This window comes from Macaca fascicularis, chromosome 13 (assembly GCF_037993035.2).
Source record: "Macaca fascicularis isolate 582-1 chromosome 13, T2T-MFA8v1.1".
Taxonomy (NCBI): domain Eukaryota; kingdom Metazoa; phylum Chordata; class Mammalia; order Primates; family Cercopithecidae; genus Macaca; species Macaca fascicularis.
This window is the reverse complement of record NC_088387.1, coordinates 92268006-92295136: the sequence shown is the minus strand read 5'-3', so window position 1 is coordinate 92295136 and position 27131 is coordinate 92268006. Positions and strand designations below refer to the sequence as shown.

At 41.1% G+C, this 27131-nt stretch overlaps 1 protein-coding gene across 3 annotated transcripts in view; it reads right to left on the bottom strand.

Moving 5' to 3' along the window:
* The window catches only part of ALK (ALK receptor tyrosine kinase), a 979633-nt gene that overhangs the window by 734847 nt on the left and 217655 nt on the right, over positions 1–27131 (bottom strand). For 2 of the 3 annotated variants that reach the window (XR_012422518.1, XM_005576218.5), the window contains exon 1: positions 18437–20019. The exons of the other annotated variant lie outside the window; for it this stretch is intronic. Coding sequence is in view for 1 of the 2 variants with exons in the window: in XM_005576218.5 (XP_005576275.3) it covers positions 18437–19103 (667 nt within the window). In the remaining variant the exon portion in view is untranslated. Of the gene's footprint in view, positions 1–18436; positions 20020–27131 lie in introns of those variants that run through there. 3 annotated transcript variants of the gene reach the window in all.

Genomic DNA, 27131 nt, shown 5'->3' with positions numbered 1-27131 from the left:
TCATTCTCAGCAGATATCCTTTGACCTGACTCCCTGCCAAAAGGCAATAAGCTTGTTGTTTCTACAATTCCAGAGCTATAGTTCCCTGTCTCCGAGAAACTTTACCTCTCCCATAATGCACTGAAAAGTATTGCTCATCCGCCTTTAAGGGAATGCTTTTGAGATCTGGAGGGACAGCATGAAAGTCTCCTGAATCACCCCAGCAGGAACTGACCTCACCAACCCTCTATCCAACCACTACAACCACCTGCACCATTTGCTTAGCATTCAAGTGCTGCCTTTTATTGGAGTTATTTATTAGCATGCTTTGTCTGCCTTTTCTCCCCAGCTAGTTTGTGAACTCCTGGGAGGAAGAGACTGTACTTCATTCATCTTGGCAAGTGCTCAATTTAAAAGAAAAAAAAAAACCACTAAACCAATAAATAAGCCTTTCCTCAGGCAAAAATTCAAACTTATGGATCTCCATTAAAAGGATTCCCTTGTCTAATTTCTCTTTGGTGCGCACCTCCCTTGGAGATCTATATGGTGTCTCAGGAGACAGGCTAGTATGACCTAGATCCCAAAGTGTATCATATAGGCTCCCGGCCATGATGGAAGAATGAGCACTGGACGATCCTTCCTACCATAAATAACTGTAAAACTGACAAAATATTTGGAAAAAAAAAAAAAAAAACAACTGTAGAATAATCACCAACGCAGGACTACATCTATAATCCTTGAAAGAGTGAGAACGTGTGTGGTAGACCCTAGCACTGTCCTGATTTTTTGCCTAGAGGCATTTACCAGACTCTGACACAGGAAAGAGAAAGCCAAACAGAGCATAGTGGCCTCACTGGCTTGAGGTCATGGAGATTGGTGTCTAGGAAGGCTGAAACAGCTCGAATTTCCAGGGAGCAAACCAGAGAAGGCACAACTAGACACACACACACACACATACACACACACACACACACACACATAGACAGAGAGAGAGAGAGAGAGCACGCTCCACAAAACTGCCTAGGAGTCCCCTTGAGTCTTTGGCTAAATATTAAGTTGCGCATTCACAGAGTGAGATTTCACAAGACTAAGCAAAGAACAGCTACCAAATAAAGAATAGCTATCAGGGAACTGTAAGCCAAACAATTTCTACAGCTCATACATGGAATTGGGAAATGTTTTTTAAGTGTTTAAGAACCAGAGAGGAGAGACCTCATTGAATACCTAAGGCATGTGATGGAGACTCCAGAAAGGTCAAACCTTAAGAGGAGGCTTACACTAACCATAGAATAAAGACTTCTCTAAACTACCTCAAACAAAGTTTGACAATAATCCTTCAAAGTATAAAATTGATGGACAAGTAAATTAACTGTCAAACAAAATTCAAAAGTTTTTCAATGAAGACAAAAACATCCACACACTCAACAATGGAATGTTCATAATGCACAACACCCCCCCTGCCAAAAAAAACCAAGGTATGCAAAGAAGCAGGAAAATGTGACCTATATCCAAGAGAAAAACTGATCAATATAAATAGACATAGAAATGATAGAAATACTATAATTAGTAGAAAGGAACTTGAAAATAGCTGTTATATATGTTCAAGGACTTAGAGAAAAACATAAACATAATGAAGATAGAAATAAAAATGGAAGCAGAAATTCTAGAGTTGAAAATCAATGCAGTATCTAAAGTGAAAATTTATTACATGGGCTGGTTTATTAGCACACTGGACACTATAGAAGAAAAAAGGGTGAACTTCAAAATAAGCAATAAAAACTATGTAGACTGAAATACAGAGAGAAAAGGGGCTGAGAAAAAAAATGAACAGACCCTTAATAAAATATGGGAGCCTTAAAAGTGTAGCACAATTGTAACTGAATTCCTAGAAAGGAGGAAAACAATTTTTTAAAAAATTTCCAAATGTGCTGAAAAATATAAAGAAAACCAAGAGTCTACCAACAAATTGCAAGGAGGAAAAACACAAAGCAAATTACATAAGCGCACATCATTAATCAAACTTCTAAAATCCTGTGATAAAAAGAAAATCCTAAGGAAGGCAGAAGGTGAGAAAGACATAACAGGAAACAGGTAAAGAGCATCTCTGACTCAGGAAATTCTCTGACTCACTGGAAATAATGCAAACCATGTAACAATGGAGCAACAGCATTAAAGCGCTATCCACCTGAAAGTATATCCAGTGAAAATCTTTCTCTGAAATGAAAGCAGAATAAAGTCACTTTCAGCAAACAAATGCTGAGATAATTTAAACACCAAATAGAACAACATTAAATATTAAAGGCTAAAGGAAAAAAATTATAGATGGAAACTCTGATTCAACATAGAAATGAGAAACTCCCAGTGCAGCCAAGATGAAATAAGTCCACTAAGTCTTATTCATTCTGTTCTTTACAACCAAAATACTCTGGACAAAACAACAACAACAATAACAAGAAAAAAACAAAACAAACAAAAAAAATGACTAATAGGGACTCTGAAAAGTAAAATCAGGAACACTGAGGAAGAGAGTCAAAACCTGAAAAAAATCAATTCATATGAAGGCAAGTCTTCTGTTTTTACCTCTTTTGTCTATGAACCGAATGCAGGCACCCAGAAAATCTGTGGTGGTGGTGCCATGGACAGCTAAGGGGCCCAAAGCAATCTTTTCTTTCTCACCGAAAGGACAAAGAAAGGAGCTTATGATTCAGTGAGTACAAAGGAAAATTTACACTTACTTGTTTTTTCCTTCTTATCTCATGATGGTGACCCTTCAATAGAGCCAGCATGACTGTGGATAGAAACCCTCAAATAGAAACCCTGGTAGAAGAGGTACAAGGAGGAGCTGGTACCATTCCTTCTGAAATTATTCCAATCATTAGAAAAAGAGGGAATCCTTCCTAACTCATTTTATGAGGCCAACATCATCCTGATACCAAAGCCTGGCAGAGACACAACAAAAAAGAGAATTTTAGACCAATATCCCTGATGAACATCGATGCAAAAATCCTCAATAAAATACTGGCAAACCAAATCCAGCAGCACATCAAAAAGCTTATCCACCATGATCAAGTGGGCTTCATCCCTGGGATGCAAGGCAGGGTTCAATATATGCAAATCAATAAATGTAATCCAGCATATAAACAAAAGCAAAGACAAAAACCACATGATTATCTCAATAGATGCAGAAAAGGCCTTTGACAAAATTCAACAGCCCTTCATGCTAAAAACTCTCAATAAATTCGGCATTGATGGAACGTATCTGAAAACAATAAGAGCTATTTATGACAAACCCACAGCCAATATCATACTGAATGGGCAAAAACTGGAAGCGTTCCCCTTGAAAACTGGCACAAGATAGGGATGCCCTCTCTCACTACTCGTATTCAACATAGTGTTGGAAGTGCTGGCCAGGGCAATCAAGCAAAAGAAAGAAATAAAGCATATTCGATTAGGAAAAGAGGAAGTCAAATTGTCCCTGTTTGCAGATGACATGACTGTATATTTAGAAAAACCCATTGTCTCAGCCCAAAGTCTCCTTAAGCTGATAAACAACTTCAGCAAAGTCTCAGGATACAAAATCAATATGCAAAAATCACAAGCATTCTTATACACCAATAACAGACAAACAGACAGCCAAATCATGAGTGAATTACCATTCACAATTGCTTCAAAGAGAATAAAATACCTAGGAATCCAACTTACCAGGGATGTGAAGGACCTCTTCAAGGAGAACTACAAACCACTGCTCAATGAAATAAAAGACGACACAATCAAGTGGAAGAACATTCCATGCTCATGGATAGGAAGAATCAATATCATGAAAATGGCCATACTGCTCAAGGTAATTTATAGATTCAATGCCATCCCCATCAAGCTACCAATGACTTTCTTCACAGAATTGGAAAAAACTACTTTAAAGTTCATATGGAACCAAAAAAGAGTCTGCATCGCCAAGACAATCCTAAGCCAAAAGAACAAAGCTGGAGGCATCATGCTACCTGACTTCAAACTATACTACAAGGCTACAGTAACCAAAACAGCATGGTACTGGTACCAAAACAGAGATATAGATCAATGGAACAGAACAGAGGCCTCGGAAATAATACTACACATCTACAACCATCTGCTCTTTGACAAACCTGACAAAAACAAGAAATGGGGAAAGGATTCACTATTTAATAAATGGTGCTGGGAAAATCAGCTATGTAGAAAGCTGAAACTGGATCCCTTCCTTACACCTAATGGATTAAAGACTTAAATGTTAGACCTAAAACCATAAAAACCCTAGAAGAAAACCTAGGGAATACCATTCAGGACATAGGCATGGGCAAGGACTTCATGTCTAAAACACCAAAAGCAATGGCAACAAAAGCCAAAATTGACAAATGGGATCTAATTAAACTAAAGAGCTTCTGCACAGCAAAAGAAACTACCATCAGAGTGAACAGGCAACCTACAGAATGGGAGAAAATTTTTGCAATCTACTCATCTGACAAAGGGCTAATATCCAGAACCTACAAAGAACTCAAACAAATGTACAAGAAAAAAACAACCCCATCAAAAAGTGGGCAAAGGATATGAACAGATGCTTCTCAGAAGAGGACATTTATGCAGCCAACAGACACATGAAAAAATGCTCATCATCACTGGCCATCAGAGAAATGCAAATCAAAACCACAATGAGATACCATCTCACACCAGTTAGAATGGCCATCGTTAAAAAGTCAGGAAACAACAGGTGCTGGAGAGGATGTAGAGAAATAGGAACACTTTTACACTGTTGGTGGGACTGTAAACTAGTTCAACCATTGTGGAAAACAGTGTAGCTATTACTCAAGGATCTAGAACTAGAAATGCCATTTGACGCAGCCATCCCATTACTGGGTATATACCCAAAAGATTATAAATCATGCTTCTATAAAGACATATGCACATGTATGTTTATAGCGGCACTATTCACAATAGCAAAGACTTGGAACCAACCCAAATGTCCATCAGTGACAGACTGGATTAAGAAAATGTGGCACATATACACCATGGAATACTATGCAGCCATCAAAAAGGATGAGTTCATGTCCTTTGTAGGGACATGGATGCAGCTAGAAATCATCATTCTCAGCAAACTATCACAAGAACAGAAAACCAAACACCGCATGTTCTCACTCATAGGTGGGAATTGAACAATGAGAACGCTTGGACACAGGAAGGGGAACATCACACACTGGGGCCTGTTGTGGGGTGCGGGGAGGGGCAAGGGACAGCATTAGACGATATACCTAGTGTAAATGACAAGTTAATGGGTGCAGCACACCAACATGGCACATGTATACATATGTAACAAACCTGCAAGTTGTGCACATGTACCCTAGAACATAAAGTATAATTAAAAAATAATAAAAAATAAAGGGGAAAAAATCAGACATCTCATCAGCCATAATGAAAGCTAGAATATAGTAAAGATCTTCAAGATTAAAAAAAAATTCCTCTTGAGCTTAGAATTATTTACTCAAACTATCAACAAAGTGTAGTGTCAAAATAAACTCATTTTAAGACATAAAGGGATTCCTGAAATATACCTTACTTGTACCTTAAAATAATTTTTTCAAATTAAGATATAATTCACATACCATGAAGTCTACCATTTTAAAGGGTACAATTCCGTCGATGTTAATATATTCACGAGGTTGGGCAATCATCTCCAATGTCTCTTTCCAAAACATTTCATCACATTATAAACACCATACCAATTAGCAGCCACTCCTATTCCTCCAATACCCAACAACTGGCAAGCACTTATCTCTTTTGTGTTTTGATAGATTTGCTTGTTCTGTACATTTCCTATAAATGGAATCATACAATATGATGTCATTATCAGCATTCTTCTTTTTATGGTTGAATAATATTCCATTGCACGCATATATATATATAAAAAACCCAGCAGCCCTGGTAGAGACCACAGCTTTCAGACTTAAGGACCGGGAAAGGGGTCCCTTCAGGCCCAAGAGTATGGAGGGAATCCCTGTTTTGTTTCTCTTTATCATCTCTCTACTTTCATCTGCTTTATCATCTCTCTGCTGTCATCTCTCAAGGGCAACCCTAAGTGCAGAATCTGTGCAGCAATAACACAGGTAGGTAAAACTCTAAGTTTAAGGAGAATCCTAAAGAGAAGAGAACTGGAGAAAGAAATATGCTAACTTGCTGAAGGAACTGGCCAAGGGCCTCAGCTCACCTGAGTGGCAGAGGTGTGGACAGACTCAAAGCAGAACAACAAAGGCTTTGAGAACAAAGCAAAGGTTCAAACCACACCCAACTCAGATCAAACAACATAATGTTCAAAATTTGCAGGATACAATCTCAAATTACTCAACACAAAAGAAAAAAGATGACTAATTCTTAAGAGGAAAGATAACATATGCCAATAACAAGATCATCCAGATGTTGGAATTATCAAAGACGTTAAAGAAGCTGTTATGAATATGTCCCAGAAGGTAAAAGTAAACACTCTGGAAAATGAATGGAAAGGTAGTTCTCATCAAAGAAATAGAAGTCGCTGTCAAACATGAAACGTTTATACTGGAAACTACAATATCTAAAGTAAATAATTATATCAGAATGGAGATAACAGAGGAAAGAGTCAATAAACTTGAGGATAGGTCAATAGAAATTGTTCAATCTGCAGAAGAGAAAAATTTCGAAAAAAGAAATTAGCAGAGTCTCAAGAGCATGGGAGATCTAATAGGCGTGTAATCAAGAGTCTCAAAAGAGGGGAGGAATATATTGGTGCAGAATAAAAAGGAGAAAATAATGATTGAAAAATCTCCAGATTTGATGAAAGACATAAATGTATAGACTCAAGAGTCTCAAAAAATTACAAACAGGATAAAGTCAAATAAAATCATGCAGAGACCCATCATAATCAAATTCTGAAAATCAAAAGCCAAGAAAAAAGTATTGAAAGCAATTACATACAGGAACAACAATTTAATGGCAGATTGCTCATCAGAAACTCTGAAGGACACAGGAATGAAATAGTTAAAGTGTGGAAAGAAAGGAACTGTCAATGCGTAATTCTGAGCCTAGTAAAACTATCCTTCAGGAACTAAGAGAACTTATTGTCAATAACCTTGTTCTAACGGAAATGCAAAAAAGAGCTCTTTAGACTGAAGGGAAATGATAAAATAGAAAATATTGAAACTTGAGGAAAAGGGAAGGGCAAAAGAAATGGTATATATCTGGACTGCTATAAAGGACTATTTTTCTTTTTAAAAGTTATTTAAAACATGCGTGACTGGTGCACATATATATAAAATCTAGCAGGGATTTAATTATGTAGAAAGAACACAAATGACACCTGTAACAAAAAGTGGGGAGGAGGATAAAGGAACCTATATAATTGTAAGGCTTCTGTATTTTAATCAAAGTGGTAAAATATCAATTCTAAGTAGGATGTAAAAGACTCTCTCTATGTATGTATAAAACCTAGAGCAACCACTAAAATCTAAAATAATAGTACAAAGAGCTCTTGCCAAAAAACCAATAGATGAATTAACACTGAAATCCAGCCCCCAAAATTCTGATAACCCAAAACATGCCAAGAAAGTTATAAAAGTACAACAGAAAAGCAGGGGGACAAACATAAAAAACAAATAATAAAATGACAGACTGAATTCTAACCATATGAATTATAACATTACATACAAGTGGCCTAACACACCAAGTGAAAGGCAGAGATTGTCTTTTTAAAACACAAAATCCAACTATATACTTTCTAAAAGAAACCCATTTTTAATATAAATACATAGATTAAAAGGCTGGAGCAGATATACCATATAAGCACTAATTAAAAGAAAGCTGGGTTGACTATATTAAGATAATAAAATTAAACTTCAAAATATGAATATTACCAGGGATAAAAAGTGAAAAGTGATTTTTACATAATGATAGTCAAATCAGCAATAAGATATAACAATCCTAAATGTGTATGCATATAATAATAGATTTTCAAAATACATCAAGCAAAAACTAATAGAATTGAAAGAAGTAGGCAAAAGAAAAACTTGGAGACTTTAGCACTCCTCTATTTGTAATCCATATAACAGACAGGAAATCAGTCAGGATACAAAAGACCTGAATAACACTACTAAGCAAATTCACCTAATTGACACTGATTGAACACTCCACCCAACAATCGCAGAACACATGTTCTTTTCAAGAGCACATGGAACACTCATCAAGACAGAGTATACTCTGGGCCGTAAAGCAAACCCTAATAAATTTTAAATAACTGAAATAAAATCAAGCATGTTTTCAGACCATATTAGAATTAAACTAGAAATCAATAAATGAAAGATATCTAGAAAAAATGTTTGGAAATAAAACAATACACTTAGAAATAACTCAAGGGTAAAAGAGGAAGCCAAAAGGAAAATTATAATATATTTTAAATTGAATGAAAGTGTGGGATATAAATAAAACTATTGTTAGAGGGAATTTATAGCATTACAACTTTATATTAGAAAAGAAGGATCTCAAATGAATGACCTAAGTTTTCACCTTAAGAAACCTAGAAACAAGATTTAAAAAAATTAAACCCAAGGCAAGCAAAATTAAGGAAAGCTAATAAAATAAGAGCAGAAATCAATGAAATTAAAATTTTAAAAATAGCAGAAATCAGTATCACCAAAAGCTGTTTCTTTGAAAAAAAAAAAATACAATTGCCAAACCTCTAGCCAGAATGACAACAAAGAGAGAAACAATGCAAATCACAAGTATGAAGTATGAAAAAGGGGACATAACTACCGACCCCACAAACAACAAAAAAAAGGAAATATTATTTCCTTCTAAGTTGCTGAATTAATGGAAGTTGTTCTGTTACAACTGGAAGTAAATCCCCTATAATTCCTGCTCCAGTCAACTTCTGGACTTGTACACAACATGTCTGTAACAGTTTTGAGATGTCCATTAACTGATGACTGGATAAACAAATTGTCATATGTTCATGCAATGGAATACTATTCAGCAGCAACAACAACAAAAAATAAAACAGACCACTAACACATTCAATAAAACAGATAAATCTTAAAAGCATTATTCTAAGTGAAAGAAGCTGGACACAAAAGAAAACACATTATATGATTTCATTTCTGTGAAAGTCCAGAACAGACAAAACTCATCTATTGTGATCAAAATCTAATCAGAAGTTGCCTGGAGCAGGGAGTGTAGGATGTTCTTGCGAAAGGTCGAGAAGGACCTTTTGGGGTTGATAGAAATGTTCCATATCCTAATTAGCATGGTGGTTGCCCAGGAGTGTGCATTTATCAAACAAATCAAACTATACACTTGAAATGGGCACATTTTATTCTATGTGAATCAGAATTCAATAAAGTTAAAAACAATAGCATATAATTTTAGCCTAGATTTAGAGTATAGATTTTGACACCAGGTCAGCATCCATCCAAGCCCCAAATAGTCATGTGTTCACTCCCTTCTCCTTCCCCCACCCCCATCTCACTCTTTGTGTCATTGTTTGGTCTTTTATTCTATGTCTATGCATCTCAGTGTCTGGGAGATAATTCCCGCCTTCTCTCTTTCTGGGTTGCCTCTTACACATTCTTCTCTCAGTTTCTTCACTTATAGCTTCATTGTTGTTCATCATTTTTTCTCATTATGCAAACATAGTTGTGTTTCTTTTTCTACTCCTTCTATAATTTTTCTCTCTTAACAGTCCTGACTAAAAGGCCAAAAAGTTTTCAAAATTATTTATTTATTGAATAGCTTATTTTCTTTGTTAACTACTGAACATAAAAATATTTTTATTTTTATTTAAAATTATTTTATTTATAAACAAAATTATTTATTAAAAAGTCTTACATGTAACTTACATAGCCCTTGGTTGTTCCTTTTACCTCTGTGGGTTAACGCCTTTACTTGCAAAAGACTTACCTTCCTTGCTTCAGGAAGAGTTTCTGAAGCATGGATTCTGTCCAACGAGGGCAAAAATATAATCAAGAGTTCAGGAAAGAAACTAACACTTGTTGAACACTAACCATGGGTTGGGATCTCCGATATGCCTTATCCCATTTAATTCTCAAAATATCTCTGGAAGTTGGGTGTTATTTTTCAAACTTTACAATTAAGGGAAGTTCGGAGAGAAGAAAATAAATAGCCTTGGGTCAGTAAATAAGAGAGTAGGACTTTAACCCCAGATCTGTGTCTTATTCTGTTCATTATTTGGAATAGATGGTTTTACTTTTAATTTCCCACAAATTGAACTCCTTGGTAGAAAAATAAGACAATGGATAAATATATGATGTTATTTTCGTACAAAGGGATACAACATAATGATAAAAAAGAATCCTGTTATACACAACATTGATGAATCTCACAGAAATCATGTTCTGTAGGAAAAGACAAACACAAGAGTACGTTTGGTATGATTCCATCTACATGAAGTTCAAGAATAGTCAAAACTAATTGCTTACATACAAATCAGAAGGATGGTGACCTTGAGTGGAATGTGGATACAGACTGGAAAAGGACTGGAGAGAACTTTCTGGGGTGCTGGAAACACTCTGTATCTTTATCTGGGTGGTGATTATACAGATGTTACACATGCAAATTATCATTAAGTTATACAAGATTAATACTCTCAATACACTTTATTATACTTGTCATCCCTTAAATTTAAAAAAAATCATTTTCTGTTGTTAAAATAAAGGTTCCTCTGTCCCATTTTTAGACTCTTTGCCAGAAAAGTCTGAAATTGGGGAAAATGCTTTCAATGCAATGATGTCATTTTGAGAAGGTGTTATCCCTGGGGAGGGATACCTTTTCAAGCATACTGGGCTATTACTTGAACCCCAGGGCCTGGCTCAAAATCTAGGACTCTACACCACTGCTCCTAATGCCAAGAGTTAGCTGAAATCATGAATGGGTAAAGCAGGATCTCAGCACATTTTATTATCCTGTGCATTCACTTTTTTCTACTGCCTTAGAACAGTCCAAACTGGAACTTTCCACATAGGTGATCTTATACAATGCTCATAATGACTCCATGAGATAATTGAGACAAAGTCTCTATTATTTGCTTTCCAAAAGCAAGGAACAAAAATCTATGGGCTTAGCAAGTTTAAGAGAGTTGTAGAAGATTGCAAAGCTAACAAAAATTAAAGAACATCATAGAATTCAGGTCTTTGAGCACCTAATCTAGTGTTCTTCTCGCCACAGAACACTTACTTTAATTATCCGGGCTTAAAGGAGTCCTTTCCATATTCACCCTCATGAACTCATATTCCAGTGAAAACTAAATAAAAGATAAGTAGGGGTCAAAGAAAAATATAATCAATGGTTCAATCTATCCTCATTTCCTTTGGCTAGTTTCCTGATTTCTTTAAGCCTGCCTAGATTTCCCTTGTCCTCTAACCTCATACCTGTTTCATACCTTCCTTTAGCTTTATTCTTACTCTAAGGAATTCTGACTGCCTACCACTCCATGCACCTGTTGTTACTTAGCCAGAAAGGTAAGGTGCAAGAAAAAAAAAAAAACTTAAATAACCAAGTGATTGGGTGTATCTTCCCCCAAGGGAGTTCTTCTCTGCCCACTTTCTGGAATATGTACACCACAACACAAAGCAAATCTAATAGAATTTCCTCGGGAAAGGACCCAAGCTCAGAACAGCCAGCTGAAAAATTCATCACAAAATTTACTGAAGAAAAATAAGCTATTCTGAAAAATACAGTTAATCAAAAAGCATACTGAAGAATGCCTCCAACCTCCTCCACTACCTCACCACCAGGCCAACACTCCCTGCTCACATCTTGACCTCCGTGAAACAGCCCTGGTCATCACAAGGTTGAGAAACATTGGCCACACCCTAGACCACAGAGCAACACAATGGCTGTAAAGAAGAAGGAGTCCTTGATAGCTTTATTCTCAGCTCTCTCCATGTGATCCTGGACCTACAACCATCCTCACCCACGTGCCCTATTTTTTATCTACTCCCAAGAAGAGATGATGTTCACGTGCATCTTTTGGAGGCAATGGCTCAGCTATGGTTCATAAAAACCACCATGTACAAAATGCTCTGTGGATTCTTAGCCTCTTTTTTTAGATTGAGGGATCTTCCTGAGGCAGCCTCCCACTCAAGTCCCTGGGTTATATATCTCCATGGCATCTCAAAGTTTAACTGCTCTTAATGTGCTCAGGTCCATTAACCAGTTGGTAATTTACATTTCTCTCCATATTCTCCACTTGGCAATGAATGGTGATGCTGAAAATATAGAAAGAACACATCTTCAGCTAATTACAATAACGGAGTTACCAGAGGCCAGTAGTCCAGTGTCTCTAGACCTGGACAGAGCACTCTCAGTTAAGAAAGATCTGCCATCTGAAAATGATTCTGCTGTAACATCTCTATCTTGTTCTTCCTCCATCTTAACTTTCATACTTTCATAAAGTTAAGCCTTGGTTTCTTTCTGTAGAAAAAAAGAACAGGATTGCGAATATGCTGGTTGACCCTTTGAACTGAATCCAAAGTCAAAAGCCTTAGGAGAGGACATTAGTTCATGGGGAGGAAGTAAATACCACACATCAATCCTCCTTTCCAAGCATATTTCTGAGAAAGTCACCTTCCACGGTGAAATAGTAGAAACTACTACTCTTATAACTCTCTTCATTTCCCATACATCCCATCTTTCATCTCTTGGGAGTAAGAAGCTCGCTGAATGGAGAACCACAGCATCACAACTGCTGCTGCCAAGGTCGCCTCACATGGGCAAACATAGAGATTACAACTCCAGATGGCACCATTCAGACAGACTAGAATGTATATGGAACCCCTACAGTTGTAGAGTGCACAGCTTGCATGATCAGATTCTGGAGTGCTGCTGTTGCTATTACATGAGAAAACCACAGTGGTTCATATTGATGAAGCACTTTATTTTTCATCAGGCATTGGGTTAAGGATGTGCACATATCATCTGATTTAATCCCCATGACAACACCTTGAACTATTACTAACCCCGTTTAGGAACATTTCAGAACTATTACTATCCCTATTTTTCTAATGATAAAACTAGCCCTCAATGATTTTGAGAAATTTTTCCAAGCCCTGGCTATTGCCCACCAAATATTTGTTGCATGGCCTTCTAGCAAGGATACCGTACATTTTTTCACCTATTGACATGTCTTACTCTATCTGCACTTGGAGATGATTCCCTCAGGGGAAAGAACTCTGATTTGAAGGAAAGGGGAACTGTGGTTCTAGTCAGTACGAAAGTTTCCAGGTGTATACCACTTTGTACTATAAGACCTGGAAAAAGTATTACTAAATGTCTGGATTCCAGTTACTTCATTTACAAAATAAAGCAAACACTTGTCCTGCCTACCATAGGATTAATAACTAATAACAAATGTGAAAGTGCTTTATAAATTGTAAAGTTCCATATAACCGTAACAGGACACTAATAACGATTATAAAGAAAGGCAAAATTTCCTTTACAGGTCAGACTGGAAAAATGTTCATGTTGTGAGGTTGTCAGGCAGTGATCCTGAGTGGCAGGGCACTGAGACTTCTGCTGAGCAAATCTCATTCTTTTCTCCTCCCACCTGCAGCCCAGTTCCTCCTGACTTTCAGCAGACCAACTTCCTTATAGATATCCTTTTCTCACTCTGTTGCCCAGGCTGGAGTGAGGTGGCTCAATCTTGGCTCACTGCAACCTCCATCTCCCAGGTTCCAGCAATTCTCCTGAGTAGCTGGGACTAAGGCGCATGCCACCATGCCTGGCTAATTTTTGTATTTTTAGTAGAGACAGGGTTTCACCATGTTTGTCAGGCTGATCTCAAACTCCTGACCTCAAGTGATCTGCCCTCCTCAGCCTCCCAAAATGCTGGGATTACAGGCATGAGCCACTGCGCCCAGCCTAGACATCCATTTTTATTAATAATCACACTCTCCTCCCATGCCTTACACAAAAACCCTTCATGGACCTTCTTTCTCTTTTGAAAATTTTTGAAATGCTAAATTGGATGTGAATGAACTTCATCTTTCAAATGACAATATAGATTCTCAACATTTCAAGGGATTTTTAAGTAGCCAGTAGGAGTCCACCAAATCTAGAACTGATGGCATCTTCTCAAGACACAGGTCACTTTCTGCCCTGCTCAGTGATGTTTTGTCACATACACTCACCCATAGATGTATCTTAGATACACAATTCTCTGGTGAGTGTGCCTCCCAAACCCCTGGATATACAGATCACACCTCAGAGAAATAATCTATGTTTAATTGGAGGGCAGGGAAGAATAAATTCAGTAATTTCAAAATATTTGTCATTAACAATTTTTTAAGTGCTTCTCACCAACTTCAAAGATGTACATGCAATTCTTTTATTTTCCTCTAAAAACACCAATGCCCAAAGCCTCCAGGGTTTGGATCATAAAAGGGTTTGGATCATGATTCCTTCCGCCATTCTGCATCCCAGCTCTCTGTCCTGTTGTGACTTCTCAATATTTGAAAATATAGAACTGATTAATTAGGAATGCTGGGGCTTGTCTGACCCACATCTCACCTGACTCCCCACTCCCTTGGAATTCCATTCCATAGTCAGAGGAAGGAATATCAACGTCAGAAAACAAGGTTTCCCTGATATCCAACCCAAAGTTTCCTTCTACAAGTATGATCCGATTACTTCCATGGGCCACGCTAAATAACTCCTCTCCTTCACTGCCACTCTCTCTTCAGAGATTTGTAGATTGTTACCATGGCTTTCCCTTCATCGCCATTTAGCCCAGCCATATATATTTAATTCTTTTCATCTTTCATCGTAAATCAGTCCCTTCAACTGTTAAATCAGCTCTCTGCTCTTCTCTGGACTAGTTCCAATTCTCCCAATTCACCTCCAATAACTGATATCCCTTCTGGGAGCTCCAATTTCCTCTCTATCCTCCTTTGCTTTCTCTGCCCACTCCAGAAATGAAATGGGAAGGAATTGACAGATATGGGAGGTCAAAGATCAGGTATATTGCATTGCATACATCTCTAAATTGCTCAGGCCTCTCCGTAGTACATGTAAAATCCCAAGTCATGTATCCACTTTCCTGGAGTGGGAGGGAGTGCTTACAGGGAAATAGGCCTCCTATCCCATGAGTCATCATCCCCTAGCCCTCTGCCTGGGTGATGGCAGAAACAGATCTCAAAACACCTGTAAGCCAGGGTACAAACTGGAGCTGTGGGCAACATGCCAGCCTTGCAGACAGACATCTTTTCTATGATTTGGGCTGTCCTAGGAGAGGCCAGAACCATTAATACAGTCCCAGAAACTGCCTCTTCACCTCTTCTCTATGAATGGGTGAATTTGGGATCTGTCTCAGACTTGAAATGCTGATCCCATTTAAGAATTCACAGCAACCCACAAAGAAAAACCATTAGCATTTCATGCATTATAAGGCCTCTCAGACATCTTTCTGTCCTCTCAGACAGCCCAAATCACAAGCAATGCAAAGGTTTTGCTTTCTCCTAACTGGCACTTTTTCATTTTTACTATTTTAGTCATGGTCCTGCTCAGGTTTAGGAAGCTATCTTTGGTCTGAGCCAAATGGACTGCTCCAGGCCCCTCACTACAAGACAAGGAAGAACAATCAGCTCTTCCCTCCCCACAAATAGCCCCATCAGCATCATTGTGTACCTCCAGACAAGACACTTGGGCAGACACTGGAAGAAATAAGCTGAGCTATGCCTACTTTCCCTCTGTATAATTGAAGAGCCCACATCATAGAAGAGTTAAATGCTTTTTCTGTAAATCAGAGCCTATATAAAAAGAATAAACCCATTTCTCCAAACATGATAAATAGCAAAATCAATCCCAGTGTCAGAACTTAACCTTGAATTTTCATAAGGAAAATGAATGGAACCATAATGATATATGTTGTCCGAAACACAGAACAAGGTATAGCAAAGTATATCTACTCTATGGGGATGTCTGCAGTGGAGCCTGTACCTGAATGAGGCTAGGGAGGCAATGATAATGTGAGAGAGGCTAGTCCTGCATGGCCAGCTGCCTAACTGCAAACAGCATATGTCCTCAGAGACAGGAGAGACCAGGCTGTTCCAAGTATGATCACCACAAGGCCTGAAGTGCTTTTCAATAGGCTGTCTGTCTCTCTGGAGGTCATGGGGAGCTCATCCAGTTACACTTAGTGTCTTATTTAATCCTATCAATAATCATTTGATTCCAATCCTGCTGAAAAATGCTTGGCCAAATTTTCTTGCCTTTTAATGGCAGAATCCTGGCTCCTACTGAAATCAGCATTGCTAGATGTGTCAAATGATGCATAAGGGCTTGATCCAGCTGCCAAACGTACTGGGCCACTAAGGGAGGACTTGGGAAGACCACAATGCTTTCCTACAGTCAATAGTAGACAAGCCCTTGGAGCACAGGCCTTTCTACATAAACCTCCCCACTCAGCGGCTCCAGCACCTTATTTAAGACTTGAGTGGAGTATATTCTTTAAATGAAGTAAGTATGTGACTCTTCAGAGACACTCACTGATAGCTTCATGCAACCTACCTGTTTACAGTTGGCAGGTGTGGGGCTGTAGAAATGAGCCGTTTTGCCTGTCACCAATATCTGACAAGAGCTGATATAGACTGCTGGATTCTATGGTCATTTGATAAAAGGGGAAGCTCCAGAGATGCTCATAGGCATGAAACTAGAAGATAATCTGCATTTCCAGAGAAGTCATTTTTATATCCATTACTAAAACACTGGGCACTAAAACAGAATGTTGCATGTATAAACCACACAAAACACAGTGACATTAAAGCCCAGCTGTTCTTTATAAAAATATCTTGGGTGGAACAACAGTATCAGTCTTCCATCTCAGTTCACTGAAGGCCCTATCAAACTCATCAGTGCCTCTTAGGATGGACTATATAAATTCCAGCACTAAATGAAAAGGGCTCAATTTAGGTGCCAGTGCCACTAACACTAATGCTGAAATGTGCATCTGCACTCTGTTTTTCTTGGGGGTCACATACTAGTATGTTTTCTGTGCAATGACTAGGGAAACTCAGCTTCTGAATATCCCTGCTGCATGAGAATACTCATGTGTGGGTGTGTACGTGTGTGTGGACAAGCATGCAAGATACTTGTAGCTCTACAATGGGCCCTTTTCAATGCTTTCCATCCAATTAATATTAGACATTAGTAGCCAGTGGAGCATAAGAACTTCATTTATTTCTGATGATGAGAATGATAGAAAAGAAGCTGGGTTTGCTTGATGGAATCTGTGTTGGCTTTTTAAAAGCCTGATTTCTTTTCTGTGCCTTTCTCATTCATTTGCATTGTATATTTTATTCACAAGTCTTCCCCAGTTGTCTTACAATTAGAACATCCATTCAAAACTACCTGGTTTTCCAGTCAAAGGATACTCTGGAAAGAGAAGTAAGTGCCTGCACACACACCCAACTCAGTGAAAATGGGAAGAAATGAGGGAGTAAATGGAACAGAAAAATCTCATTTTAGGAGTCTCCAGCAGGGAGATCTGCAGTGAAACAAGTCTGCCAGAGACTATCATCAAGAGCTGCTGCTGACGTTCAAGCTAAGAATCAGAGGGGAAAGGAGGAGTGGGAAAAGGTAAAAAAAAGCAGGAAAACCAACGATGGTTTCTCCCTGGCTTCTTAGTGACTCCCCAAAGGAAGATAATATTGACAACTTTCCTTCCTTCCTCCACACCTCCCTCCTGTCCTCTGTTCCTTAGTTTCTCTGGGGCTCTCCCAACAACATGTAAGAGAAAGGATGAGTCTGAGAGTGCACAGCAGACTGGGTGGGGGTAGGAGGGGGAGAATAAATAAATAAAGAGGAGGCAATCCCTGGCAATACCTGCTCAAGCCAACGTTTGGCATGGGGACAGTTGGGTGAGATTCCATAATATGAGGAGAAATTCTTTTTTTTTTTTTTTTTTTTTTTTTTTTTTGAGGCGGAGTCTCGCTCTGTCGCCCAGGCTGGTTCTATATTCTCTGAGAAGGTGTACCATATTTCCCAAATCTGTGCCGGTCAGGAACAAGGGGGAGAGAAGGGCAATAGTTTTGACATCTACTACTAAACTTGGAATCTAGAAGTAATCGGGGCATTTCAACAGTCCCAGGGGCCCAGGAAGAGGGGCGCTCAATTTTGTCTCAGACTACGTATAAGTCCAGAGAAGAAGGCGCTCTGCCAAGAGTATGAAACTTTTCTCCCAACTTGGTTGCTAAAGAGGAAGGAAGACCCCTCAACTGCTTTCAGGGAGAAAACAAGAAACTACCATCTGACTCAGGAAGGAGGTTTGCAGGAGGAAGGGGGGCGAAGAAGCAGAGCTGAGGTTTTAGAAAGTGGGGTGGAAGTCAGGATTATTTAATGGTTGCATGTCAATGTGACTAAAAACACTAAATCCCAGCACACTTAGGAGGGAGCTGCTCACCAGTCCCGAAGATCTGGAAGAGAAGGCGGGGCTGGGAGGCGCGGATTGCCGCGGACAGCCTTCCCTCTCTGCCCACTTCCGACGCCTTCTTCTCGGGCATCAGGCGGATCCTCAGTCGCCCTTCGCCCTGGCGAATCCACCAACTGAACAGCTCGCTGAGGTTGAACTGGAGCAGCCCCACAGCCGCCTCCCCAGGGGGCCCGACGCAACCCTCCAAGATCGCCTCCTCGCCCAGCTCCAGCACCAGCTGCTTGGCACGCCGGAGCTTGCGCACCGAGCCGCCCTTCAGCACCCTGGACAGCGTCCGGGCCTCTGCCGGGGTGGGTGAGCCGGCTGTCCAGGAGACCCCAGGCGCCGGCCCCAGCAACCTGAGCAGCGGGGCGCAGTCCAGAGCGAGCGAGCCTCGCGCCTCGGGCCTGCCAGCCTTCAGCTCCGAGGGGGATGGCGGCAGCAGCAGGTCCCGGGCGTAGACACGGAAGAGTGAGGGCACTACGAAGTCCACTGCCAGACTCTTCCTCTGCAGGCGAGAGTAGCTGAGCGGCTCCCGGGGCTGCAGCGGCGGCCCCGCAGCTGGGGATCCCGTGCGCTGGCCGGTCCCCGTCCCAGAGCCCAAAGCTGCAGTGGAAAGCAGCAGCGGCAGCAGCCACAGGAGCCCGATGGTTCCCATCCCGCCGAAGGAGGCCGTTTACACTGCTCTCCAGGCCCAGCCTCGCCCTTCGCTCTCCCCTAGATGGGAAGAAGCTCTGAACAGTCCTCGGTACCCAGCGGCTCCTTCCACCTGATCTCCAGAGGACTGTGCGTGAGCGCAAGTCTCTTGCTTTCCCCCAACTGCACGGAGGCGAGCAGGAGTCTCAAGGAAACACAGCTGTAATCTCAGGGGCGAGTCCAGAGACCCTCAAGCACGCTGGGCTCACTGACTGGGACCTTGAGTCTCCCGCTCGCCACGCCGAGTGCCGCTCCCCCGTCTGTAGCTCGCTGCGCTCCGCACAGAGGAACTACTATGGTTGAAGGGAGGTGGCAGTTGGGTACCGTCCTCTCCTGCCCCCCGCGGTCGGAGCTGGGGTCTGTCCCCTCTCGGGGCAGCCTCCAATCTCTGCAACTTTCCAGACTGAGAACGGCGGCTCCCAGCTGCTGCACGCTGTCCTGGCCGCCTCCTGCGTTCCTTTGGGCTCCTCCGAGCTCCTCTGCCCGGTCTGGGTGGGATCCGACGACGGGGGCTGCCTTCTCGCCCACCCTCAAGCTATCTCTCCGCTGCGGGAAGGCTTCGGACTGCTCTGCCCGCTGAACTTCTAGGGCGTGAATCCGAACCCCCGCGCTGCGCAAGTTTGCAGCGTCCTTGCTGTCGCCCGCGCCTCGCTCGGTTCCTCAGAGTTCGCAGGCGGCAGCAGCTGAGGGCGTTCAGGGCAGGGGCTCCCGAAATCTTGCCGACCCCTCCTCACCCATCATCAGCGCCCGCGGCTTTGGGTGGCAGGCCAGAGGGCGGCCGGAAAGCACATCGGTGCCCCGCGACCCTCCGAACAGAGGCGGCGGGAGGTACCAGCTGCTACCGCCGCTGCCGCCCCCAGAGCTGCTGGATCGCATCTGCCTGGGCGCCCGCCACTTGCAGCTGGCGGAGCCGCGCGAGCGCGCGCAGGGAGGGGGCGGGGCCCGGAGGGGGCGGGGCTCACGAGCCAACTCCGCGCCGCGGCCCGACCCGCCCCACTCGCTCCCTCCAACCAATGGCGTGGCTCGGTCAGCTCCTATGCAAATCTGCAGAGGCCTCGGCATTCATTGAGAAAAGCAGTGAGCCCGCCCCATCCGCCCTCCGTCCCTCTCCAGTCTCTAGTTCCTTCCCCTCCTCCAGATTCCCTGCCCTATTTCTCTGCAGTGTGAAAGGGAGCAAATGTGAGAACTGGAAGAGGTCTTTGCAATCAAGCACTCTCCCTAATTATACATTTAAGAGATTAAAAGGGTCCGACTTCGGAAAAACAGGTTCCAGAATAAAATTGGAGGCGAAGGGAAGGGAGGAGGGAGTGGGGAGGGGGTGGCAGCGCGACACTGGCAAATCTGAGAACAGCTTGTATTAGGGCCCTGAGACAGAATATTCTCTGACCCATCTATTATTTGAATGCATTCCTGGGAACTTAGGAGTCCTGCCGTCCACACAGGAGAATCTGGGAGTCGGGGGGCAGACAGGGATGGATGTTCTTGATCTGGCAGAGTTGTTCTGCAGCTACAACAAATACATTTCGGACCCCTGTCAGTCACTCCGTTTTCTCAGAATGGTGTCTGAACATGTGCAACCTCCCTAGTCCCTGCAAGGTAAACATTTTAATTCCAGTTTTACAGATGCAGAAACTGAGTTGCAGAGCATTTAATTGCTTGCCCACAATCTTGGGAATGAGCGTTCAGAACCTTAGGCCTTTTTTTAATCACCTGTAGTGGCTGTACCTCTCCTCTCCCTTTCCTTTCGTCTCTCCTGAGCTGCCAACACAGAACTCAGATAATAGCTGTTTTTATAACAAGTGGTTCACTAGATCCTCAGACAAAACTACCATCTTTCGGTCACACAAATCCCCTTGATTCCTTCTTGAAGGCTGGTTGTCAGGCCTTGAGCTGACTGTTGAAGCTAAGAATGAGGCAAGATCCTCTCTGGAGCTCACAGCCTGGCGGGTAGCACAGGAGTTTTCTCATAGGATCAGAGCACAGTGTCACATTGAACCTCCCTCACCGAGCTCCTGGGGGCCGCAGTAATTTGCCTACCACCCCACAGGAGATAGTGGCCAAGTGGAACCTCTGTTCTCCTAGGAGCTGGGCTCTTTCCAGCTTTGTGGCAATGCCTTTGGCAAGTGGAAGACCCAGTAACAAAGGAATATTGATTCTCGGTATGGCTTTCTTCCGCTCTATGTTTGGCAACTCACTTAATTTGACAGGCATCTGCCCTCTCTCTGGAAGTCACACTGGATACACTGACTTTACAAGTTTTAGGGCAAATAATTATCTCACCCAAGGAGAAGAAAGTATGTTCCTATCTTGGTGGAGGAAGGGAGGAAAAGAAAGAAAAGGGGGAGGAAAATGCTACAGTAGTTAATACTTTCCTAGTACAATATATGTTTGATTTTCATCAGATTTTTCTGACATACCTACTGGAAGAGGAATTTTTATTTGAAATATAAAAAATGACTAAAACTCCAGCCTTTCCCTATTTCTCTATACAATTCTTGACCAAAGGCATTACTGACTCCAGTAATTTGTCATTAACTGTGAATTGTCTGCTGCACCCAATGGCCACTAGGAGGCTGCAGAGACTTGAAACTTTAAATGAGCTGCCAGGGTTTAACATTCTCTAATAATGCCCCTGTCCATTGCTTTTGCACCTCATAGACACAAGAGTCTCAATTAATTCTCATGATGTATACATTGTCTCAAACTTTTCCCAAGGAAAAATAAGTGCCCTTCCCTGTAGATTAGATCACACTAAATCTCAAAAAATTTCTTTTTTAGGTAATTTTTTTTAAAGGAGGCAGGAATTAATACTGATAATCTACCAGGCACTAATGTACACATCTGTAGACGTGTGGGTGTCTAACACATCACACAGCTTTTTGGGAAAGGGTATATGTTGTTATTGCTATTACAGAGATAAAACAATTAAGGCTCAGAGAGGCAAAATAATTTGCCCAAGGTAAAACAGCAAGTAAATAACAGGGTTGGAATTCAAACCAGTGATTCTTTTCCTCCAACATTTACACAACCCACTGAGAAAAGTTAGGGCTTTAACTCATGCCCAAAGTTATAATTTAAACACCCCTATCCTATATAATTTCCATCAAAAGGATGGGAGACAGGAAAATGAATTTAAGAGCACATAGGGGAAACAGAGATGGAAAGATAAAAAAGCGTGAGCAATGATTGCTAACACATCTTGTGCACTTATTACGATCTATTTCAAAAAGGCTTTCATTCACTATCTCATTTAATATTCCTAGTAACACTCTGAGGAAAAGTAATAGTACCTCTTTTTTACAGATCACAAATAGAAGCTTAGGGAGGTTAACTCCCCAACAAAGTTACACAGGTAACTAGAGCTGAACCTGGATACCTAAGAAGTTCTTGCTCTTCAATTCTGGATGACCTCACAATAGAGAAAATGAGATGAGGTAAAATGGAATGAGGTGAGCCAAGATCAACAGAGGAAGAAGCTGAAAGATCAAATCAGAGAGATGGGGAGTGGACATGGCATAGATTCTGACATAGATACTGGAATCCCCAAGAGACAATTAAGTGAGGTGGGCTGCTCTGAGTCACCATGCAGATGACTTGGGCCATTGGGCTGGGGAAGGAGGAATGTGAGTTGACCATGTGCCAAGAGAGGAAGTGGCCAAAGAGGACATTGAGACCACCAACACCCTCCTCAGGAAACTCCCAATTTCTTGAAAGGGAAAAGTGAACAACTCAGTCAAGAAGGTACATAAATTCTCTATAAAGGAAGTAATAACAAAAATGACATGACAAAATCAGCAATGTGACTTAAGGTAAAACACATCTCACAACTGCAAAATCTGATTAGGACCTATAGGATCAATCAAGTTAGGCATTTTGTTGGTCAACAGATACTCCTTGTGTACCTAATGTATACAGGATGTTGTTCTAAGTTCCAGGAATTTTTTGCTCTGGAAAAAATAAAAGGTCCTTCACCTTAAGAAGCTTACACTCTAACGATGAGAGACAGATAATAAATGTGCAAGCACATAAAGTAATTTAAGATAATAATAGGTGCTATAAAAAACAAAATAGGGCCATGCAGTAGATGACTTGGAACAGTGGGGTTGGGTGCTGCCCTAGGTCTAGCTTCATAGTTGGAGAAGTCCTCTTTAAGGAGGTTAGAGTTAAGTCTTGATTGATGGGAAAGAGGCAGTCAAGAAAAGCTTATGAGAGACGACATTCTAAGCCAAGGAATACCACATGTAATGGTCCTGAGATGAGAATTGGTTTGCATGTCCAGGAGACAGTAAGAAATCAATCTGGCTGGAACAGATTGATAGTGAACAGAAGACAGAAAGGTGTAGGTGCAGTCAAGGTCTAGATCTTCTACAGTTGGATAGGCCATGGTAACAAGTTTGCATTTTATTTTGATTGCAATGGGAAGACACTATTTTAGTGGAAAGTCTCATACTCTGATTTATGCTGTAGACCTGCACTGTCCAATATGGTAGCCATTAGTCATATGTGGCTATTGAACACATGAAATATGCTTAATCCAAACTCAAATGGGCTGTAAGTGTAAAGTACACACCATATTTCCAATATTTAGTATGAAAAAATACATAAAATCTCTCCTTAGTATTTTTCATATTGATTACATGTTTAAATGATAATATTTTGGGTATATCAGGTTAAATAAAATATATTATTCCAGTTAATTTTACTTTATTAAATTAATTTTACTTTATTTAACGTAGCTAGTATTCTGGGCTTGGCCAAGAGTTTTAACTCTTGGCCTTATCTCTCCTACTTAAAACTGGATTAAAATCTTTTTCTGACAAAGTTGTTGTGACAATTAAATATAGCAAATGCGAAAATTCCTAAGGGCATGATAGGTACCCCTTACCTTCGCTAAGCTAAAGCAAGTCAGTAATCATGGTCAACTATCAAAAATAAGGACAGGATACAATTGTATTTTGGCTGGGGGAAAACACGTGTTATGAGAGAGAGAGAGAGAGATAAGAAGAAGAAGGAGGAGGAGAAGGAGGAGGAAAGGAGGAGGAGGAAAGAAGGAGGAGCAGCAGGAGGAGCAAGAGGAGCAGTAGCAGCAGCAGCAGGAGAAGGAGGAGAAGGAGGAGTGGCAGCAGCAAGCAGGAGGGAGGTGAGGTGCTAAGGCATTTGGAAATCCATGACCAAAGGAGCTAATCCTGGGCCAAGAGCAAGAATTGAAACCCAGAAGAAACATTCAAATGAACCAAGACTTATGTTCAGGAAAGTAGATTTTCATCCCAGCCTTTCTTCTCAGAGGCTCTGTGACTTTGGGAAAACCTTTGGCTTATCCAGACTCCTGTTTCAAAGTAGAAGAAAGGACCAAGTATAGTCTTTAAGATACAAGTCCTAAATCCTCTGTAAGATTCTTCAATTGGCCAAAAGGCCTCATTCAAGACTGGGTAACAGAGTTGACAGGTACTAGAATAAGACTGTGAGTTTCCAGCACAATTAGGAAGAGAGCTTGGGCCCAATGCTGGACAGAGGAAAAACAAAACCAGGATTTCTTTTAAAATATGCTCTGCCACTTGGCAAGCCTAAGCTCTGAATCTGTAGCCTGACATTGTTGACCAGTCACATACAAGATATCTTGTAAGGATCGGCATGCTACAATGAGAGTAGTTAAAGTCATTAAATATTAATTTAATCACTCTTTATTAAGCACCTACTATGTGCTTTGCTCTATGTGATGTGCCATGGAGAGAGACCATGGTGAATAAAACAGTCTAGGTTCCACTTTTACACTGTTGGTGGGAGTGTAAATTAGTTCAACCATTGTGGAAGACAGTGTGGCAATTCCTCAAGGATCGAGAACTAGAAATACCATTTGACCCAGCAATCCCATTACTGGGTATATATTCAAAGGATTATAAATCATGCTACTATAAAGACATATGCACACATATGTTTATTGCGGCACTATTCACAATAGCAAAGACTTGGAACCAACTCAAATGTCCATCAATGATAGACTGGATTAAGAAAATGTGGCACATATACACCATGGAATACTATGCAGCCATGTAAAAGGATGAGTTCGTGTCCTTTGCAGGGACATGGATGCAGCTGGAAACCATCATTCTCAGCAAACTATCACAAGGACGGAAAACCAAACACCGCATGTTCTCACTCATAGGTGGGAATTGAACAATGAGAACACTTGGACACAGGGCGGGGAACATCACACACTGGGGCCTGTTGGGGGCTGGGGGGCTGGGAGAGGGATAGCATTAGGAGAAATACCTAAATGACGAGTTAATGGGTACAGCAAACCAACATGGCACATGTATACCTATTAACAAACCTGTGCATTGTGCACATGTACCCTAGAACTTAAATTTATAATTTAAACTTATAATTTAAAAAAATATATTAAAAAAACAGTCTAGGTTCCTACTATCATGGGGCGTTGATAAAATTAAATGAAAAATACCCAGAGTATAAAATAGAATCCACACCTATGCTACAACTCAGCAGAAAGTAAAAATACAAAAAAGTAACTGGAGGAAAACATTGAAAAATAGATTTAGGTGGCAGAATTATAAGTGACTTTTTTTCTTTTCCTTTTTTTTTTTTAACAAATGACTTTTAATAGTTTTGCAGAACATATAGTAATAGAATCTGATCCCCATAAAGAAATTAGAGTAGCTAGGTTATGATGTAATGACAACCACCAACCCCCGCCCCTCTAAATCTAAATAAATTAAAAACAATATATTGAAGGCCGAGGTGGGCGGATCACAAGGTCAGGAGATCGAGACCATCCTGGCTAACACGGTGAAACCCTGTCTCTACTAAAAATACAAAAAATTACTGGGCATGGTGATGTGTGCCTGTAGTCCCAGCTACTTGGGAGGCTGAGGCAGGAGAATGGCGTGAACCCAGGAGGCGGAGCTTGCAGTGAGCCGACATTGCGCCACTGCACTCCAGCCTGGGCGACAGAGCGAGACTCTGTCTCAAAAAATATATATATATATATTTTTATATATATATATTTATATATATATGTACACATACATACATACATATATATATATATAAAAATATATATTCTTCTCATAATCCATGTCTATTTCGGGTGAGCTGAGGGCTCTGATCATCATAGTCACTTAGAGATCCGGGCTGAGGGAGCACCCACTCTTGTGAACATGCAGGGTCTTGCACGCACATGTAAATCCTCCAGCCTGGAAATGGCACATGTCACTTCCATTCACAACTCTGGCTGGGAAGATTTACATCATCCCACGAGAGGGCTTGCAAGGTGGAGAGTCAGAAATATCTAGCAAATGGGCTTACCAACTCCCAAAGAAGGGGAAGACCTGCAAGCACTGCATTAGATGGCTTAGACTAGGAAGGGTCCAGAAGACTAGAGTTACCCGGAGAAAAAACAATGACCTCAACTCCCCAGGGATCCACAGTCCAGCTGAGGAGCCCAACCATCACCAGAGAGCACAATCTCTCCTCGACATGCTTCAGTCTGTGAATATATCATCGTGGAAACAATGAGAATTACCTGGCAGCTTGATAAGAGGTGGCATAGACACAAGAAAAGCCTTTCCCAGACATCAAAGAGTGACAGCTTTCTCCTAAAAACTAGAAACAACCTCACATCTACAGAAGAGGGGAGAAACAGCAAGAGAGACAGAAGCACACTGTGTCCACCACTGAACGTTTCACAGCAATCCCTGTTCTTGCCAAAGCTCAGTACATCAGGGAAGAGGGGTAGGAGCTATTACGAACGAACAAGTGTTGGTCTTACCACCTGCTGCTATGCTAACACGCTCTTGCCTTTTTAAATATCCTTTTGAGCTGAGGAAGATGAAAGAAATCCTTTTCAGGTAATTTGGTTATCGACACAGCCTTCTTGAAAAGCCTTTTAAAGGGCTCCAAACCCATGTGCAGTATCCTTTCCATGTAGTTCTCTCTGCCTTGCAGCCGGAACTGTGGTCTGTGACCTTTAGTG